The sequence below is a fragment of the Wyeomyia smithii genome, chromosome 3 (assembly GCF_029784165.1).
Source record: "Wyeomyia smithii strain HCP4-BCI-WySm-NY-G18 chromosome 3, ASM2978416v1, whole genome shotgun sequence".
Lineage (NCBI taxonomy): Eukaryota > Metazoa > Arthropoda > Insecta > Diptera > Culicidae > Wyeomyia > Wyeomyia smithii.
The window spans coordinates 261,689,064-261,711,164 of NC_073696.1; the positions used below are offsets into that span (position 1 = coordinate 261,689,064).

The 22,101-nt window shown below is 36.0% G+C and overlaps 2 protein-coding genes across 3 annotated transcripts; one reads left to right on the forward strand and one right to left on the reverse strand.

The window, feature by feature from the left end:
* Window positions 1–1,233: 1,233 nt before the first annotated feature.
* LOC129729229 (odorant receptor 94a-like) lies at window positions 1,234–4,571 on the reverse strand (the record flags this gene model as incomplete). Its single annotated transcript, XM_055687727.1, is given in 4 exon segments — window positions 1,234–1,560; window positions 1,624–2,427; window positions 3,470–3,575; window positions 4,516–4,571. Coding segments are annotated over 4 exon segments (1,293 nt in total), but the record flags the coding sequence as incomplete, so codon positions are not given.
* A 15,883-nt stretch (window positions 4,572–20,454) lies between these two features.
* LOC129732893 (odorant receptor 94a-like) lies at window positions 20,455–21,852 on the forward strand. 2 transcript variants are annotated; one of them, XM_055694280.1, is made up of 3 exons: window positions 20,455–20,526; window positions 20,580–21,403; window positions 21,465–21,852. In XM_055694280.1, exons 2-3 carry the CDS (start codon window positions 20,717–20,719, stop codon window positions 21,789–21,791), a joined length of 1,014 nt encoding a protein of 337 aa, XP_055550255.1. In that variant the 5' UTR covers window positions 20,455–20,526; window positions 20,580–20,716; the 3' UTR covers window positions 21,792–21,852. The 2 variants fall into 2 exon arrangements, with proteins under 2 accessions (XP_055550255.1, XP_055550254.1); XM_055694279.1 differs by having other exon boundaries at window positions 20,494–21,403.
* The last annotated feature ends 249 nt before the right edge of the window (window positions 21,853–22,101 follow it).

The following is a 22,101-nucleotide window of genomic DNA, read 5'->3' on the forward strand; positions in this document are numbered from 1 at the left end:
TTCATAATAAACCTGTCAGCCATATCGCTTCTGTTTAACGGACAGTACAAGTTGCCCTATTTTTCCTGGGTGTGGGGTATATACTACGGGGTTGACGCACCAATCAGCTATTTATTCCTATGGTTTTATCAAGTTTTTGGAATGGGCATCCATAGTATTTTAGCCATAACTGTTGAAGCGCAAGTAGCATATCTTTTAACGGTAGCCGGAGCTCAGTTGATATATCAAATATTTCTCCAATGTTACTTCAGCAACGAGGTAACATTGAAAAGCGATCGTCTGACCCAGGCGTTGTATTCTTCAGAGTGGTACAATTTAACCCCCCAAAACAGCAAAGAGGTCGAGATGATGATGATCCGCACGCAAGAACCAATCCGTGCCAATGCTGGTGGGTTCATATTCTGCGATTTGGAAGCTCTCACGTCGGTATGGACAGAAAATTTGTGGGCAATTGTGTAAAATAATCTATCATTTATTTTTACTCTAGACTCTCAATCTAACTTACTCGGTGTTCTGTGTGTTGCAAAAAAGAAAGTAGTCGCCTGGTGTAGAATTGGGACTACAGAATTCTTATTTTAAAATGATCGCTTTCTACGATGATATGATTTGTTTGAGTAGAAAACTCATCTATACAGGCACATATGATAAATAAATTAGAATGAAAAAATAAAATAAAACCTTAAATAACTATGCAAAAACCGTTTCAATAAAAGTAAAATCAGACAATAGGGAATTCGCGATTTTTTGGCTAACATAGTAACTCTCATTGTTTAATGAACCGCCGGAAGCTCTGGCGAGTGAGATGACTTTGGTAATAGTGACCTAGCATTGTTTTAATTCCACAACCACCGTGAGAAGAACGCATAACGTGATAAACTGAACCATATAAATATTCGAATTCATTGTGTTGAAGATTTGGTCCTTGTAAAGAAGTCAAAATAATACTGTTTAAAACCTACAAAAATTTCAAAACATTTGACTGTAATGAAATTAGACTGTTACAGAGGTTGTCTTTAAACAATTAAGAAAATATAAATAAATCTTACTCTGCTTTGTTAAATGAACAGGAGATCACCTCGTTATTTCAAGTCCGAAACGAAACATTTGAATTATCAATTACCTCATCAAATCAAAATTGACTTATAAAATATGGGTTTATTTATTAAGTGCTTAATTATTTAAAAAAAAAAAACGAAATACACAAAATATTCCTGATTTACATTTCTATTTCTTCTAGTTCTGCTTTTCTCTACGTTTTAACACAGCGTAAATACTATAGGCGGTATTCAACGTCGATGTGAACGTTTCAAGGTTATAATTGAAAAAACGTCCTGCTTTTAGTGTTATTGGTTTGTTGGTTCGTAGCATCAACCGTTGCATGTCTTTTTTGTACGCAGCGGGCAACCTGAGCCAATCGGATTTGAACAGAGCATTCGTCAATTGGCTGCTCTTGTAGGTGACCTCGTTATCGACCAGGCAAGGTAGAAAAATTTGCACCAATATGGCTAGAAGATAGAACAACATTGGAATCGCAGACTTCGGGTCATTGGTAATGTCCATCTGTAATCATCAGGGGTAAAATGTTGTAAGTATTTCATTTCACAATTCACGGTTATTGATTACCTCAGACAAACGAAACATGACCGCACAAATTGTTATACCACTAGCGCAAATTTGTACAAATATTGCCAGTGAGAAAATTTCCTCTACTTTCTGTGTGAAGCTGTAAATTCTGTTATACTTTTCGATGGCGTTGATAAACTCACGGTGATATACTTCTTTCTCATTCTCTGAGGCAGAATCCGAAACACCAAGACCGTTCAATTTTTCACAAAGATTGTACAGCTGAAGTCCAGCTACATAGAGTAAATATGCAAGTTGTGAATCTGCTGTAACGTTCAACATAGTGTGTCCAGTCATTCCAAACATTTCGTAGGCAAACACGAGGTAGTAGTTAATCAAGTTCTCCTCGTCCATTGGAACCAAATAAAACGAATTGAAGCATGGAAGTTTATATTGGCCTCCGAAGAGCAGTTAAAGATGTGTCCAAAGAGAAATCTCGGCGCAGATGTAGAATGCTATCATCGTGTTGCTGAAACGCATCAATTTCCGACGATGTGTTTCCGCTTGTCGAATCGTTTGCGGATGAAAATCGTCCGAAATAGTTTGTTCGTGTAGTCCGACAATCGTTTCAAAATTATTCACAATGAATATACATTTCACAAACATAGCTGTATCGGTTAGCAATAAAAACATCACCTATGACCATAACTCCTTAGCATTTTCGGCAAAGAAAGCGCTCATGAACATTGCAAATATGTAGATGAAAGTGAAGAAAAAATGATATATCCATCGATAGGCACGATAGTATGGACTTTCGTCTTTGGTGACTTCCATTTTGGGATTGCCTGTCGATAACCGATAATTCTACAGCAAAACTTTGGAATCTTTTTGGAGGTTGGAAGGCCGGGAATGTGACAACGAGGCATATGGACGCAAGGCATTCGGATTTAATGCATAGTTTGCTAGGCATAACAGACCTAAGGCATAATGGGTACGAGGCATACTGCACCACAACGAATCGAGTCACCGCCCAGTCGTCGTAAGCAGCGGCCTTGCACAAGTAAACAAATGATCTACTGATCTGTTAGAATATCTCAAAGATTTTTTCTTTTCCTTAGTTGAATTCTAACGAAAAAATATTTCTTCAAGTCAAAAATCAAATAGAAACAATAGATTTTGATGGCCGCCCAACCTCCACAAATTTGTATCTACAGATTACTCACAAAACGCTATGGGTAATGGGAACCACGTTGAAACTCCTCATGCAGACCTTAGTAAAGCCATTAACCGGATTGACTTGCCTAGCAAAGCAAAGCCTTGATGCTACATTTCATATTAAAACTCGCCCTATAAGATAATAAACAGTGTTCCAGTTGAAAATCGAAATAGACGACTTCGATTTTTTACCTTATGGGCACACGGGTAGAGTAAAGACTCATGGAATCATGAGCCAATTGTTCGTAACGCACCTTGTGCGTTACTGTTTTGCTGACATCATATGAGCGATTTCGCATGGAACCATGATTTATGGGTCATGAAATTTAGCATTTGACTCATGAATTCAGGCGTTCGATTTATGAAATCTCGCTTTGGCTCCTGGAACCATGATTTTGACTTATGAAATCATGAGTTGCGAGTCAGGACATATAGCATTTGACTCATGGAAGCGGGTTTTCGATTTATGAATTCTTGCTTTAGTTTGCTTGCTTGCTTTGGCATGAGTCACGAGTCATGCAATTTAGCATTTGACTCATGAAATCGGGCGTTCGATTTATGAGATCTCGCTTTGGCTCCTGGAACCATGATTTTTAATTTATGAAATCATGAGTTGCGAGTCAGGACATATAGAATTTGACTCATGAAATCGGGTGTTCGATTTATAAAACGTTGCTTTGATTTAGGAAACCATGAATTGAATCCATGATTCAATGGGTTCGCATCGGCAGAGCTTGACGTTTCGCTTTTGTTTTATTTTGCTCTGTTGATTTTGCTCGTAGGTCGAATTGTTAGTTCTGCAAGTTCCGCAACTTTATTTAAATAATAGTCATCGCGTGTTCTACCTGTCCAACTTATGAAAAATACGTGGAAGTCAAGTGATTAAATACAAAAAGTAAAAATTTCTGAAATATTGTGAAGCGTGATTCGCAAATCGTGTAATGTGATGGTGCTTGATTGAATGTTTCCATTTCAGGCTGGCTCTGTTATACTCTACAAATTATCAAGTTTTGTTCGATATATCGAACACCTGGGCCAAAATGGGTCGTTCGCATGCCGAATGCAGAATATGTTTTCAAAGACAGTGTTTTTTTACAGATGTATTTTTTTTTTTTTATTCTCGCTTATTTTCCGTCGGTCTAGTTCCGCCACTGTTGTGGCCAATCACCGACGCCCAGGGAGGCGACTCCACACCCAGGACCCTAACTCACGACCCGTTTATTAACGGACCGGCGCCAACGGCTTTACTTCCTCATGCGATGGAAGGCGTGATCCCAGAGATTTTTCGCCTCAGAAAATCTCCCGGTGTCGGCTAGGATTGAATCTAGACCAGTTGGGTTGGTTGTGAGTGGATCACGCCACCTCACAACCATCGACACCTATGTCGGCGGTGGGATTCGAACCCAGGCGTCGAGCGTGGTTGGCGGAGACGTTACCATTTTACAGATGTATCTCAATGCTGAATGATAAATGGAAGAAAATACAACGACAACCAAAGGTCAGCGGTTTCCAGAAATGGTGAACTTTAATCTCGGAAGTGATATTGTAATGAAAAAGCATTATTGATGCATAAAGTTTTTTTCATTTAAAAAATAAAATGTGTGTGTTTAGTAACAGTAACAAATAAACAAGTAAACAAAACGGTTATAACAAGTTACAATTCAAAATTACGAAAAAGTTAGTTGCCAGAAAAGAGAATTAGTTTTGTTAATGTTTGTCTGTTAGAAGGTTTGAAACTGATAATTTGTTTTGCATAAAATTTGAAGCATACCTATGTTTAGATAACTGACAATTATTTTCTTTATCAAAGCAGCTCGGTTTGATGTACCGTGCTGGATCGAAACCCGTACAGTATCGAAATCCGTACACCTTGATGTTTTTCTTCAGTTTTAAGCATTATAAAAATGAAAATTCATATGATAGTTACATGTACATGTCCGTGGAGCTGTTGGCCTTCTGTTAAATTAAACTATGCGCCAGTAGGCCATGAAATAAAAATATTAAAAATGAAAAATCAATCGTGTATCGGTTTCAGTTGTCATTTCGTTGTATCGTTAGAGAATTTACTAAGGAAACGTTCTTCAGATAAAAACGATTTTCAAGTGGGATATAAGTGTTTTACTCTGTGAATCTTTTTAAAATTGATGGAAAAGGTAAGTCTTTGTTATTTTCCAGCTGTATATTGTCTAATAAATAGTGTAAGTTGTATTTATTCAACAAAAACTGTGCCGTACGGATTTTGATTCTTGTTATTTGCTTGAATCTAAATCCGTACAGCGTGTGTATCATGCATATATTGTTGAACTTTCTTTTTGTTTTCAGCTTATAATGGAAGAAAACAAGTATAAATATACGGCAAACAATTTTAAACGAGCTGTGACTGAGGTGCGCAAGGGAAAGTCGTACCGGGAAGCTTCGAGAGGTTCCGGCGTTCCAGTTACTACGAAACGCTACAAAAATTGCACTATTTCAGCTGATATCAAAAATTAGAAAACCGTGTGAAACTTTAGGAGCCAGTTGATCCTCAAAATATACTTATTCGGTAATTTAAAGATAAATTAGAAATAAAAGATTTTCATATTTGTACTTCTTCATCTATACGGAGTATGATTTATTGTTGTATGGACTTTGATCCAGTCTATATCGCGTGTGTGCGGATTTCGATTCAAAAGTGTACGGGTTTTGATCCACACAAAAAACTGTGTACGGATTTCGATTCAAAACATGTTCTATTTAAACATGATTTTTTCGAGTTTCGGAGTGATTTTAATCATTTTGCTGGAGAATAGTGATAAAATATAAGTAGACCTATAACTAAACATGTCAGTTTAAAGCAATATGTGATTTCTTGATTTTATATTGACCGTCGAAGATTTTCGTGTGCTTAGGTGTACGGATTTCGATCCAGCACGGTACAGGTACTCTAATCGGTATATAATTTGAGTATGCTCTCGAAATTTAGCAGAGAATCTAGAGTGGATTCTACCAGTTTTGGTTAACTTCTATCTCTTGCAGGTAACGTACGAATAGTTGGAACGGCTGAAACTTTTGTTTGACGGTAAAAGAATTTGTAAAGTATTTAAAATGATTATTGTCTTACCATATTTTACGAGACACGGTCGATGACCAACAAGAAACCGGCCTTCGAAGTCCTCTGGCTTGAAGTGCTGGAATCGCACAAACTTGGCATCAACCGACAACGGACACAAAATTGAGCCAACTTTTTGGGCCGCGAAAAACTATGCATGCTAAAGCATAGTTTACAGTTCCAAGCGAAGTGAAAAATTTGACAAGTGAAAAAGCGTAAATTTTCGCTTGCGAAATCTGTCGTGAAAACCCGTTTGTGGAACACGCAGGTATTTCACCAGCCTGCAGTTTAAAGTTTAAGTGAAGCGAATTTCACAAGTTTACACTCCGAGCGAAATGAAAATTGGCTGCAACAGACAGAATATAAACGCACGCAAGTTTTCGCTTGCTGCTGCTTTTTTCACTACCGTTTGCATGCGTGAAAAAAGAGAACCCCAGTGAAAAAGATGAGATCCACATCCTTTGATTTCGCTGGATCGAATTTGTTTACAGTTCCAAGCGAAGTGAAATTTTTGCAGGTTGCATTTTTCACGAGCGTGAAAAAATGAACATTTTGTATGAGATTTTCACTTCGCTTGGAACTCAAAATAGGGCTTAACTGTTAGTTTGTCTTTCCGTATGTTTCATGATGAAATTTCACGTGATTTTACTGAGTAAAACATTACAACACTCCGTCAACTTAGAAGAAATGAATGCACTTCAATTTTCAAAACAAACTTTGTGACGTAATACCCCCGAGCGCTTTGATCGGATTTTATGTCGGACATGTTCATATAGGAAGCATGCAACATTTTCACCAATACGGCGGTAGGTATCTGCCTAACCTCTGCTTTATTAATTTGGGTTACTGCTCTGACGAATGCGTAAATAACAAAGAGTTTCTCGAAAGTGTGTGTGCAAACGATTGGAGAAGTCAGAACAGTACAATGTCGTAGACAGTAATTTTGACCTTCCGAAAAATTCTCCGTAGGACAAAATATTTTTTTAAAGTAAGAACCCAAAAATATAATTATAAAATATACATTAAAAAAAAATTTAACTGTGAAATTCGATTTTTTTTTTCTTCGAAAACTACACGCACATTGATTTCTTTATAATGACAGTTGCACAAACAAGAATGAAAAAATGTCGAAAAATCAATTTTTTTATTTTTTTTTATTGTAAATTTTTTTGTAAGGACAAAATTACTATCTACAACTTTGCCGAAAATGTCACACCGATCAAATCAACCACTCTGGCTCTAAAAATATTTGTAATTAACAATACCATTTTAACCTAAACCGTTATCACAAATTAGTCGTGATTCAAGAAAAAACCATTTTAAATGTTATAGATCGTTATAGTTAGTAAACTGTGTAAATGTAGTAAAAGCTGTTCCTATCATCAGATAGGAAAAAATATTAAATAAATATTTATAAGTTGTCATCAAAATGTCGCCTCAGATCCTCTAAGAAAGCAATATGGGTCATTCCATACGAAGTGACCACGAAAAAGCACAAACTTGGACACGACCATCACAGATTTTGCTCAAAGTTGGGAGAATTATTCATCTATTGTCACTTTGGAAAAATCCCAAATTTGGTGTCGATTGGAATACCCCCCGCTCTGTGGGACCCCCCTGTTTATCGCAAAGTCACGCATTTCTTGTTCAAAATCTCTTTTTTCTTTCTCTTAAAATTCATAGACGTAAGATGTCCGAAAAATACTGATAGGGGTAAGCGGAGTAAGACCGCCCCCTTAAGCAATGCTGTTTATAAAAAAAAAAGTTGCGGCTGCAATTTCATTTTTTCTTCGCTAAGAGGTTCTTCTATTCAATACCCGCATTTAAAAAATAAGAACTGAATTTTTTTTTGTTTATTTTCCAGCTTTTTTTTCAATTTTAAAAATTCATTGAAAATGTACAGATCTTTTTCATGCGGGGTAATCCCGCCCACCAGCGGGGTAAGATCGCCCACCATTTTTTGAGAATAACAAATATTTTTAGGGCCAAGTTGGGTTGATTTTATCGGTATAGTGTCTTTGACAAAGTTGTGGATGGTATTTTTTTTCTTTTTTGATAAAATATACCTACACTGTGAAAAATCTGAAAAAAAAATTTTCTAAGTTTTAACTTTTTTTGTTTTTTGATTATCCAAGTTCAAATCAATGTTTAGGTAACTCTTTGTTGTTTTCAAAATACATAGATTTTTCAGAATTAGGGTCTTTCAAGATATTCAATTTATAATAAACCTGTCTTTAAGCTTAAAATACAAACTCATTATACCTGTCTGTATGATTTTTTTGAAGACTTATTATGTATAGAGTAATAATAATAATTATAGATTTTTTGTTCATATTTTCAATTTTTTAAGGTTTTTTTGACGAACAAAATTACCAACGACGCCCAAGAAAAAATCTTTACAAAATTTGAGCTATAAATATTTCTATTACTCCATGATCAAATAACCATCAAATTTTAGCTTACCTTTTGTAGATTCTGCAGGCAGAAACATCATTTTTTTAAATAAATTTAAAAAAAAAATTAATTCTATTTTTATATCTTTTCTTTAATTTTTTTACAGTGTATTCTTTTTTCGGAAGTAAAAAACTGCTATTTTCAACTCTGCCGGAGAAGTCATTCCGATCAAACAAACCGTCCTGGCTCTAAAATTTTTTTTGTTCATTAATACCATTTTTACACAAGTTTACTTTTTTCGAAAATTAGTCGCGTTAAAAAAAAAATTTCTAGAAAAGCTTCTACCAAATCGAAAATGGTCGATTAACATTGATGTCTTATGTGGCTTGAAATTACTTTACTGATCCTGTAAATATTCCCTTTGTAGTGTTGAGGCATTTGGGTCTTGAAGTAAAACAACAAGCACGTGTATACGTGGCGGTTTTACCCCATGTATAGTGGGCGACTTTACCCCCAGTGGAACATTTTCATATTCCATCGAAAAAGTAGTCAAAATTACAAGATTACTCACGGCCTTCGATATTTCCGAAAGAAGACAGATTCAGGCAAGCGGTTAAACGTATATTCACGAATAAAACAATAGATTTTTAGACAGAAAAACCTTGAGTCCCGTTGCCGCAAAACGATAGCGCGTTGACTGGTTGCCAGCGGAAAGGTTGTTTTTAATTATTTCTGTGAATGTTCGCGCACTATCAAAAAAGAAAGGGGTGCAAAATGTTATGTAATTATACTGTAATAGACATGTTAAAGAATTTTTCAATTATTATATAACTTGGTAGTAAAATACGGTGGGCGGTGGGCGGTCTTACCCCGCTGGGCGGTCTTACCCTGTTTACCCCTACATGATTTTTGAAGAAAATAAAGCAGGGAATCCAGAAAAAATATAAGTTTTGACCGGAAGTGTTGCCAAATAAATTATTTTTGTATTTGAAAACTAAATTTACATTTTTCGGCAAATGCAGCCATTTTTATTTTAAATTTAATAATTTCATCGTGTTCCTTGGAAAATTTCACATAGAAACAACTATCATCCCGAGGAAGTATAAGCCAATCTCGAGATATAACATTTTAACGAAAAAAGTTATAAACTTCGTTTTTTTACAATTTATAGACGTAAGATACTCCAAAAATAGTGATAGATGAATTTTGAAGAAAACAAACCAAGGAATCCAAAAAAAAATATTAGTTTTGACCGGAAGTGTTGCCAGATGGATGCTCTGAACTGGGCGCCTTCGCATTATTGTGGAAAATATCAACAGGGTCTACTTATAAAAAAGTTGGTCACTCAGTTATTTTTTCCTTGGTGCATATTGAAATTCCGAGTTCGTGCTGAGACATGGAGATGAAATCGAATTTACAACCGTCTATGTCAAAGCACACCAACATTTTGAAGAAGATGTAATGAATGAACAAGAAAATTTAAAGTCTTAATTGAATATTCATCCTAAAAGGACAATTTGTTTTTCAATCCAATTTAGGATATGATGCTGATCCCATCTCTGTGCTATTCCCGACATTGAAAGCTGTTTTCGCACTAAAAATTTGACGGCAAACAGATTTTGATTGCCAACACCCCTGTTTGTGTGTTGCCAAATTTTTCACTGGAGGAATTGCCGCTACCGCATAAAAGCAGCGTTTTTTACTAGAAGATGTAATACCGCTACATTGACCGCTGACGCTACTACTACTACAGCTACTGGTACCTAGTTAGCACCGTCCTTCACTAGTTAACTGAATGCTTTTTTAAAGACTTTTCAATAAACTTTGTTTTATTTCTTGTTATTTTAACACTTTTCAATAAAAATTTTCAATAGTAGGGTAGCGAACAGCTTCGGCTGGTTTTCTGCAGCAATCTTAACCACTGCCGAAGCCGTACGGTACCTACAATAGTTCAAATAAACAAATTATAATTGTTTGCATTTGGGCTGATGCATGGATAATTTTCAATTGATTGTTAAAAAACGACGGAAATGCGTTGGAAACGGCTTATAAGCATTAAAAAAACACAAGTTTTGTCTCCTTTTCCGTTTTTACATTTTCATTTTCACCTCAATGTAGCTTATCTTCCTGAAAAACGTAGTTCTACGTTAAAAAACAAGTTTTTGTTATTCTCAACTTCAGTGATGTGTCAAGATAGTTTACAGTTCCAAATTTCCGCCAGCGAAATTTGTAAGAAAACCCGGTTGGAGAACACACAGGTATTTCACCAATCTGCAGTTTACAGCTCATGCGAAGCGAATACAACTACCACCTAACAGAAGGGGGAAGCGGAGGTGATAGATGCTACCGAAAGATCACTTAAATCGATCCAGTTAGTGCCGCGGCTAACAAAATCACGTACCACATAACCATTACCAACAGTATCTCACAGCTGTTTAAATTGAACAGATTTTGTTGGCACAGCCGGCACGTTATCTAGGTTTTCGGCAAAATAGGCACGAATTCTTCTATAGCCGATGTGACGAAAAGCGTCGCAGAAACCGCGGGGCACTGGTTTCAAATCATTAATAGGCAAATGTAACTCGCCACACAGCTTCTTATCCATCAATTCTAGCAGCAATAACAACAACGAGTTTACATTTCTAGCGATGGAACTCTAAACTGGGCTTGATGGAAAATACAAACTTCACGGCTAGCTATTTGTATACGAGCACTAAGTAAATAACCATATTATATTATAGACCTGGTATCAGAAGTTGTTTACTTCTTTTCGATCTCCAATCCGATTTTTTTTCGATCGTATATTCTCTGCCACAGTTGTTTTAATCGCACTTTATATTACTGTGTTGAGTTAATTTACGCGACCGGACACTTGTCATATGTTTTATAAACACTTTCACTCGCGAAAACCTTGTTTTGCACATGAAATACGCTAGTTCACCTACGGTATTAATCACGGTTTCTAAACTTGCAATCAATGAATATACCAGCACGCAGTTTGACAGATATGTGTTACATTTATAGCAGTCATGAGTCGTATTTATAAAAACGCTCTGAGTAGCTCATGATATTCACAATTCAACTAATGGTATCATGAGTCATGACTCATGATTCTATGAGTCCATGCGGCAGCGATGTGTTACGCTTTTAATAGCCATGAGTCACATTCATGAAAACGCTCTTCATAGTATTCGGAGTTGAGACCATGATATCATGAGTAATAGGTCATGATTTTGTCGGAAAACACCATTCATGATTTCATGACCTAAAAGGTCATGAAAACGGGAAAAGATTTTTACCCGTGCATAATGCCTCATCTAGAGCGCTGTATTGCGCATCACATGCGCTAAACAGCGCACTAGATGCGACATTATGCACATCGTGCATAAGCTGAAAAAAATCGAATAAACGAATATTCCAGGTGTTCGTAGCACCTAATAATTTGAGAAAGATTTCTCCAAGGTTTCCATTTGTGTCGACTTTCTTTTATCTTGTATGTAAACATCGTTTACTTTATTCTCAAGTATCTGGAAATAATCACATATGCCGACGATTCGACTACTTTTCTCTACCTCTTATCATTATCGTACTTCCAGGAGTACGTGCTAGAAAAATTTTTCCTAAAGAGTGCCCATTTCTATTTGTCTGGAAAAAATTAGGCTACTAAATTATCTATCTAAGAGCCTTATTTTGAAACAAAAAATAGACGACCGAGTTTTTGGGTTTAAAATAAGTTTATTCGAGTATAGGATTTCGAATTTATTTTTTTCATTTTTTTTTAATTTCAGACAATTTTTAAAAATTATTTCTTGACAACTTTTCCCTTTTCAAATTTTTTTTGTAAGATGTGGACCACTGCGACCATTACTTTGATCTTTTGTGGTATTTTTTCAAATGTTAGTACAGATAAAATTTCAAAAAAAAATGTAAAGGTTACTTAGGGTAGTAAGACCTGCACAAGCACAAAGTTTCATCGTCGAGCTGGTCCGAAATTAATCAAATGTAGGAAAATGCGAATATTAGAAAGCTATTTCGGACTTCTAACGGTTTTTAAAGTGGCCACTACAACACTCAAAAATCGAGGTAAATAAAATGATCCATTAGGCGCTTCTACAGAAATTTCCAAGTTCCGGACAACTATTAAAATCCATATTGCCCATGTGAAATCAATACTGGTATATTACAGTATTCTACGATCTTTAATCTCGTGAAGAAAGGATAAAGTCGCTATCTATTTCTATGATGAGCTCGCTGCATTAGGATCCAAAAATAATAATTTGCAAAATATATCGTAATGAAGCAAGATGACTCAGCAAAATTACCGAAACAGACTTTTAGGCATTAAAGTCTTCAAACCCGTAGTTTATTTGCTCTCAATCATCTTCACATAGAATACGCAAGAATTAGACAAACAAATAAGAATGATCAATACTGCGGTAAAATCTGGGCATAAATTGTAACAATATTTTAGGACTCTAAGGACACAAACTAATTATTCTCTATATTCATGCATAATTATTGAAAAAACAAATGTGAATGTACTAGTCTATAAATGGTCGCTGGAATAAATAAATTTATATTCAATACATTATGTCAAACGCTTGTATGCCTAACAGAAAGTCACCATTAATTAACATGAGCTGACGAAGAAGGTGTCTAATCAAAACATGAAAGCCGCCATTTTCCGGATTATCAATATGCTTGCTGTTGCAGTACGACTAGTAGCGAAAACTGCTCCGGATGCTTTTCAGCGAATTCGTGACTGTGAGTTCCATGTTGGTATCGAAACGTGCCCAATTGTGTTTTGTTCCTTGGACTATCAACGACTTAAATCGGTATAATCCGGATTTAGCCAATAGCTATTTCCTGAATGTCTCCGGCGTACGTCTTATAGCTACCTTGGAACTGATTGGTTGATCTTTACATAATAAGACGAAAATCTGAGGACCCGAAGAAGAAGATCTTAAAGTGACCCTTTTTCTACAAATAGTTTTCCGGAGGAAAGGGTGTTTTGTTCCGGAACTCGTACCGTCAGCCAGTTTCAGACTTACAGATTTTCATAACAAATGTGATGAACATGTTGTTATTGCAACTACAAAAATTGAAATAGGCTATTCTGGACGATTCAATTTCGACGCTTCTTGAAATACCTGTTGCAATCGCAGATTGCCCTAATATTTTTACAAGAGGCACCGAAATTCACAGGAATGGTTAAAAAGCTATAATTTTTCAAGTTTTCCAGTTTGATCTCTAGGACAAAACCTGTGTTTACCAATGTTATTCTCCATTTTATAAAAGTTGCAATTTTGTGATCCACCTAAAAGTGAGAAATGAATTTTACTTTCCCCATTTGGATATAAAAATCCACACTTTTGTGAAGTTTTCTATAGAGTGAAAATCTATCCGCGATAGTCGTGTACACCAGCGGTTCTCAACCTGGGGTACGCGTACCCCTGGGGGTACTCGAAAGTCTTCAGGGGGTACGCGAAGGAAAAATCAGTAATGGCGGATAAAGCAATTTCTCTCTATAATATTTCATTTGTTGGTCAATCTAGCCCCTAAAACATGACTGTAGCAATCAAACAGGCTACAGTTTAATTTGGAACCTTAACTAGACTACCACAACATGATCTACCATTACTCTCTTTCACTCGGCTAGGACATTCCAAGGCCAGGGGGTACAATCGATATGTGAAATATCGCCAAGGGGTACGCGGACAAAAAAAGGTTGAGAACCGCTGGTGTACACCATAACGATTGTCTGCGAAGTACATATGTGTCGAATAAACAGAAGGTCAAATTCCAGAATAAAATGTAGTACATAGGCTTTGCTTTTTGCTATTTCTTTAGTTTTTGAAGATTTCAATTGTAATAATGCCCCAATTTACTAACAGATATTTACAAAACCTGCAAATATCTGCAATTTAAGAATATTCGGCACAAAATAAATATAGAACGCTAATTGATTCCTAGCAGAGATCAATAACATTATAATATTGGTTTATGCAAAAATTTGCTGTAAATTATTCGCAAATTATATATTTGGTAATATATACTTTACACAAAAAATTCTATCAAATAGTTCTATTGGCATTGGTGTTACTTTTTTTTCTGGAATTCATGGTGAATTTTATGCTGATAAAAATAATCAATAGCGGCTTTCAAGTATAATTTTGTTCAAGCTAAGCAATGGCTTCATAAGTGTTACCGAGCACCTGCTCCAACTAATCTAACCGCAATGTACTTGTTCGCATAATTTTGTCGTAACCTCTACAACCGACGCTCAAGAAGGAAGTAAAAAATAAACGATCCAAAATGAATTTTAGCAAGGCATTTAAAAAAAAAACGCGTCGGTCATATACATGAAACATGGATCAACCACTACACTCAGGTATAAATTCGACGACTATCTTGACCTTAGTAAAACAATATAAAAACAATATATATTATTGCAAAATATTGAACCGATTAGAGGTGCAAATCAGGATGAAACGGCCGTATATGCGAAAAAAGTGCTCTTTCACTAAGACAACACTCCCACTCAATTTGCTTACGACATGATTGATAATTTGAAAGATTTGTGCTACGAGCTGGTTCCTCACCTTCCGTGTTCGTCAGATTTAGCCCCGAGTAATTACTTTTTGTGTTTCGGTTTAAAAATGTGAAGGTTAATCAAAATGATATATTTTTGCAAGTATCTACCAACCTAATAAAATTTCAGGTACAGAAAAAAAAAATACAAAATTGTGAAATAACCTGTATTTAAAATTGCATTTTTCTTTTCAACAATGACTGAAGTCGTCTTATACTATCGGTTGCGACAACGGTCTAGACACACAGCAAAGATGTAAGTGATCGATTTTTTATCGAAGTGAACTTTTTAATCGGAAAAAAGGTAGAAAAGGACATTCACTTTTGAAAGTGGGCTTATATCCATAAATGTTCTAAAATTTCGAGTGGGGAAACGGGGAAAAACTCTATGGAATGTGATTCTTGCGCTGTTAAGAAAGTGTTTTACTTTCATAAAAAGTGAAGCCATAATAGAATAATTGCACCACGGTGCTCCCACAGACCGTTATTATAAAAAAATGCACCAAAGACTCTGAATACACCATTCGATTCGTGATGACATTTTGAATCTCTGGTCAAAATTTCAAAATCATCCTACGGTACATTTTTGAGTAATGTCCTTTTGAAGGTCGTAATGTACAAAAAAGTGATATAAAATTGACATAATACTTATTGTAAAGCACATTTTTCAACCATCATTTCAAGAAATAACTTCCAAATTATTTTAGAATTGACTCCACACCCTCTAGGGGGTAACACCCATGAGGAAATTTTTATACGTGTCATCCTCAAAAAGGTGACATTAATTATCAATTAGATGGTGGTCGCGATGAAACTCTCGAAAATATATAAATTTTCTCCTAAGAGTATAATCTAAGCCAATTTCACAATTTTTGATAACAAAAGGATTTCACTGCAACCTGGTGGGGGTGACACCCAGGGGGAAAGGGTTGACACCCAAAATAACCGGGTGTCACCCGGTCACGCTACGCCACTGGTTTGAATGTATTTCGTCAATTCATGCAATTGCAGACTACGAACAAATCCCAAGGTCAATCTTTAGATCATTTGAAAATGTTGAAAATTATTCAAATTAAAAAATGGGCGAGACGAAGTTTGCCGAGTCAGCTAGAACGTAATATAGAATGCATAAATATCGAATTTAAAGAGAATGTACTATTATTTAGTTTTATTATGTATGTAGTGGATGCTTGAAGATTTTGCAATTAGGAACATCTGGCATTTGATTGACTATTCATACTGAAATCATGCATTTCCTATTTGCGAAAAAAATTCTACTTATTGTCTTAAATAATGTACCAGACATGTCAACTTAATTGAGGACATATGTTTATAGCAAAGCACCTCAAACGTCCTTTGGAAAGACTTTGATGAGCTTTTTGGTCATGTTCATATATAAAGAGCTTTACAGTCCACAGGCAAACCCAAGCTTTTGAAGTAGAATACTTCTCTCAGGAAGTTCGGCTACATAGGGATGTGAAATGAAAATCCAAAACCGAAAAAAGGGAAAGATATGTCCAATTTCAAATGCTAATAAATCGGTTAGTATTCGATGGATTTCCTTCGTTCTTGCAGCAATGGATTGGAAAATCTTCTAAGATTCTTCCCAAAAGAAGATAATTGTAATTTTATTATTCACACTATTGTACTATTGAAAATTGTCAAGCCTTGTCAAAACGAAAAATTCGACCTCTGATTGGTCGTTATATGATTGCTTCCCAAGCACGGTCGACAGAATCATATACCTTGCAATTTAAAACATGCTATTTGGCCTATATAAGAGCCTGTTTCAGCCGGAGCCGCTCATAATAGTTCTAGACAGCGACAACAGCAGTCGTCCTCCCTCAGCAGCAGCACTAGCAGTGCAGTGGATACCAGCGATGGCGGAAAGCGGCAGCGGATTCCAGCAACGATAGCAGCTGGGCCAGCTGATGCAGGGACAGTGGATACCAATGGCAGCGTATAGCGGCCACAACTGTGGCATGGCTATGTATAACAAACTAGTTGCAGCGGATCTGAGCATCGATAGCGGCTGATGCAGTGAGGTACTTTAGTGAAACGCAGCCCCTTTGCGATAGTGGGCACTAGTAAATGCATTCAATGAAAAGTTGACTCATTTTGACAACACGTGAGCCGTCTAGTTTTGAGTGTTAAATCAGCTTTTCATTGTTTATGTTATCGCAAGGAATATTTTATTCACACTGTAGTGATAACGCAAAGATGTGATCGGCATTTTATCCGATACAAAAAAAACAACAAATTGCCCTTTTTAGGATGAAATAAAAACTTGATTGAAGAGTTAATATTTTCTAATGAGATAATTCACATTTTTAGATTTGTAAAAGTTATAAATTTTACTTTATCTCCGTTTTTCAGAACGTACTGAATTATCTTTTCGTTCAGTCATACACACGACAGCCAAAACTTCCATTATCTGCATAAAAATCAATTTTTCGCATTATCAAAATTTAAAAACAAGCCCCAAGTAACTTACTATATTATTGAAAATGGTCAATCCTTGTTGAAGCGCGAAATTCGATAGTCAACGTTAATTTACTAGAAAAAATGAATGACACGCAAGCAGCCGGGTTATCTTTCTTGTAAAAGTATACTACTTCAACCTTGCGGTCGTGGCTTTGCACACAACCCTCCTGTTATTTTTTCAGTTTTTTCTCCCAACCGTTTGTTCTAAATCGTGAAAATATATAAATATTAAAAATCTTAAGTTTAGTAGAGCGGGCAATGCATCCGCGCAAACTGCATACATTGCCCGCTTTACTAAACTTAGAATGTAAGTCATATGACAAAAAATGGAATTAGTTCGTAAAGTAAATTAAAAAACTTAATAACAGTTTATTTACTATAACAAACCAAAAAGCAACTTATCAACCCGATATGCCTTTTGTTTCAATTTCAGAGGTTGACTTCGATGTACTCAATATCCAGATTCTCTATGTCAGTCCACGCGCGTGGCTCAAATATGTGTAGTCAACTCATTTTTTTTAACTCTACTACTCAATATTTTTAGCTATATCCAAACAAAAATCCGTCATCATCAACGAACATAATAACTTAGTGTACCAGATATGGTAAATTAAAAAAATACTTAGGTAAATTACAATCTTTTTCATTAATTTACAAAAAAATCGTCTACAAAGCAAATCTTATGTGTAAAATACAAAGCCTTTTAAGCTCCGCCATTGTTGCTGCACGTTTTACTTGTCTGGTCATCGAATTGAAAAAGTTAATTTTTTTGTAGAACAGAGAGTTCGGTGATCTACTAAATAAAAAGTGTGGTGTTCTAGCGTCTTCCGCGTTTCTAGAGTTGTACCTATGAAAAACACTTCCCCTATCAATTCGATCACTCAAATATCGAGGTAGCATATTATTAAAAATTTAACAAAGGAACGCCATTGTCAAAAAATATGCTCGTTGCTTCACAGAAAGCCATTGCAATGCGTCCAGTATGAAACTTGAGAAAGTGTATCTATCACATCCTATAATTAATCGCATTTCTCAATTTTGTAACCGCTGTACTGCCGCTATTCGCATAACAGTCCTATGTAAAAGTCTTGTTTTTTGTTTTTTTTTCGGAAATGGGTCCATTTTGCCATGCTCTTCAAGAATTGTCATTCAGATCGAGGTTGTGGGAATCAAACCATACTTTCTTAATGACTATACTTGAAAATCATGCCAAAATGGACCTATTCTCGCAAAATGAGAAAACCCTCAAATTATACATAGGACTATTTTGCGAACAGCGGCAGTGTAATCTCAATGTTTGTGTATTATTTGCAAGGACTAAGATGGAGAAGCAAAAGTTTATATGTGGTGAGACGACTGACTTATACAACAAAACTTTACTACTAACAGTCAATTCATTTTTGAAACGGCATAGAGTACCGTATTTTTTAGCTATTTTTTTGATGACGTTATCAATGTGAGACTTGAAAGTTAACTTGTCATCGATGATTACTCCATGATATTTTAATTCATTCACCCGATCAATCGTCTCACCATTAATTGCAATATTAACGTCTGGTCTGGAGTTGGCCGAAGAAATGATCATATATTTTGTTTTGCTAATGTTAAGGTTGTTGAAAATTTAACCAATTCGCCAGATAATATAAATCTTGGTTTAAAAGTGTTTCAACATCATTTGGATTTTTAGCCACAATGAATAGAACAGTGTCATCGGTAAATAAATTTACATCGCACAACCGTAAAACTCGCTTCAAGTCATTAATATAAATTATAAACAAAATGGGCCATAAAACACTTCCTTGCGGTGCATTGGTTCTTGTTGCAATAAGGAGGTGCTTTCTACTGCGGCACCTCAGTAAAGGGCTCATGAAGCGATTTTGGTATAGTAATCATATGATTATGTTATCAATTTCCTCGATGCCAACGCTCAGTCAATAGTTAAATGTATTTGTGTACCCTTTTTAACAATTATGAAAAAAAAATTCACCCGTTCTTTTGTTTTTCTTCTTGATATTATCATCATTAGTTTACCCATGCCACCGAGTTGTCACGACGATTTGACGACCTTGAAGAAGGACACCTTGAATAAAATGAAGAAAAAAATGCAAAAGTTGAAAATAAATTGAGATAAGTACTCATTTTTCCATTTTTTCCACCTCATATTTTACATTTATTGTCATGCATCATTAACATTTGCGCTCGACAACAAGCGTCCGACGACCTGTGGTCAGGAAACCACCGGAATCAATTTGCTACTGTGTTTTTATAAGTCGCCATAGGCTTATCTCGTCAGCCAGAAATGATTCTTGAAGGCTCTCTGACCCGATGACTCGGGCCTGCTGTAGCGCTTCGAACGCTTGACGCACCCAGCCAGTAACCCCATAAGAGAATAAAAAAAAAGGGTGGAAAAGAATAAATCTTCCACAAGCACCAAAATCGTGAATGATTTTTCATAATTTCTACTCGTTAGCACTATTATTAAGTTTCCATTAATTAATCTCTGTACATTACCTTACATTAGATTGGCACACAGGTCTAATTTTAAGATACCAGAGAAAAACAGTATTCTTCATCTTCCGCTAAAATTTCTTTTTTTGTTATGCCCGAAACAACAACTAGCCACATGCCACGGGTCTTATCTCAATAAGCTATCACTCAACTGAATTGTTTGTTAGTATAAAAAAATAATAAAGGACCCCAAAGGAACCCGAAAAGTGCATTTGGAGCGAGAAAATAACACAATCACTTTTTCTCATATAATCGTGTCCCTGATGTGTAATGGAAGAAAAATTGAGATAGATTTTAAGATATCTGTGTAATTTTCGGTAATTTTGATGACCTCTGTTAAAACTTTTTATAGAAATACTATTATTTGTGTTGTGACGATTTGCTAGTGAGCAATATCATACCGAAGAGTATTTTTTCGTTATGAGGTGCCAATTGTGACCACCAATGGTATCCTTTGCCGGATATAATATTCATAATTAATTTCACTCAACCATACCTACGTTAGAAGCTGTCAGTTATCACTGGATTTGTTTCAAAAACTATAATAACCGGTTACGCAGGCCTCCCAGCTGACGAAGAGATCACAAAGTTTCGTTGTCAAATTACCGTTATTGACAGGCAGTCACCCAATAAGGTTGGAAAACTTTTTCCAATAAAATCCTCCCTGGAAGTCGCACTGAGTTGTCAGTCGTGTTGAAACATTTGTCCACCCAGCTTAACATGTCCGAATTTTCAGAGTATATACTATGTGAACGGTTAGCGTTTTGGATATGGAAAATTTACGGTTTCTGGGCCATCAAGGATGAAAGTCCATACTATCGTGCCTATCGATGGTTATATCATTTTTTCTTCACTTTCATCTACATATTTGCAATGTTCATGAGCTCATTTTTTGCTGAAAACGCCGAGGAACTGTGGTCGGAGGTAATGTTCGTGTTACTAACGGATACAGCTATGTTTGTGAAATATGTATTCATTGTGAATAATTTTGAAACGATCATCGAACTACACGAACAAACTATTTCGGACGATTTCCATCCACAAACGGATCGGCAAGCGGAAACACGTCGCCGCTTATTTAGTCGCTTCAGCAACACAATGATAGCATACTACGTCTGCAGTCTGATTTCTGTTTGGACTCACCTGGAAATGCTCTACGATGGTCGATATAAACTCCCATTCTCCAATTGGTTCTATTGGGTTCCAATGGACGAGGAGAATTTGGCTTACTATCACCTCGTCTTTGCTTATGAAATGTTTGGAATGACTGGACACTGTGTATTGAATGTTGCAGCAGATTCACAACTTGCATATTTACTTTATGCAGCTGGACTTCAGTTGGACAATCTGCGTGAAAAATTGGTTTATTTAGGTGTTTCAAAGCCTGTTTCAGAGAACGAAAAAGCAATCTATTATCGTGCGTTTATCGACGCCATCGAGAAGTATTACAGAATTTACAGCTTCACACAGAAAGTAGAGAAGATCTTTTCGCTGGCAACATTCCTACAAATTTGTGCTAGTGGTGTAACAATTTGCGCCGTTATGTTTCGTCTGTCGGAGGTAATCAATAACCATAAATAGTAGAGTAAATTTCAATCAACATTCGAATTGATCATTACAGATCAACATTGTGAAGGAACTGGAGTCCGCGATCCCAATGTTGTTCTATCTTCTAGCGATGTTGGGGCAAATTTTGCTACCATGCCTAGTCGGTAACGAGGTCACCTACAAGAGCAGCCAACTGACGAACGCTCTCTTTAAATCTGATTGGCTCGGGCTGCCCGTTGCGTACAAGAAAGACATGCAACGATTAATGCTTCGAACCAGCAAACCGATAACACTGAAAGCAGGACATTTCTTCAACTACAACCTTGAGACATTCACATCGACATTGAATACTGCCTATACTATTTACGCTGTGTTGAAACATAGAGAAAGAAATAATTAGAAGAAAAATAAATGTGAACTACAAATAGATTGAGTGTTGACTGTTAGTTTATGGCCAGACTTTTTGCTCTTTGTCAAATTTTATTTGGCAAAATAAAATTTGGCGATTCGATATCGAAATCGGGCGGTTTTGGTAGCTTCGGTCCTTCATGCTCGGAATTGATATAGAAATAAAAATTTATCAGAAAACAGTGAAAGATCCTTCTTGTCCTAACCATCAACTGATGAACAAAAAATAGCTTTGTTGCTATTGAAAATGGAAAAATATAATTTAGGTTAAACCTTAACCTTCGAAAATTCACTCTCAATCA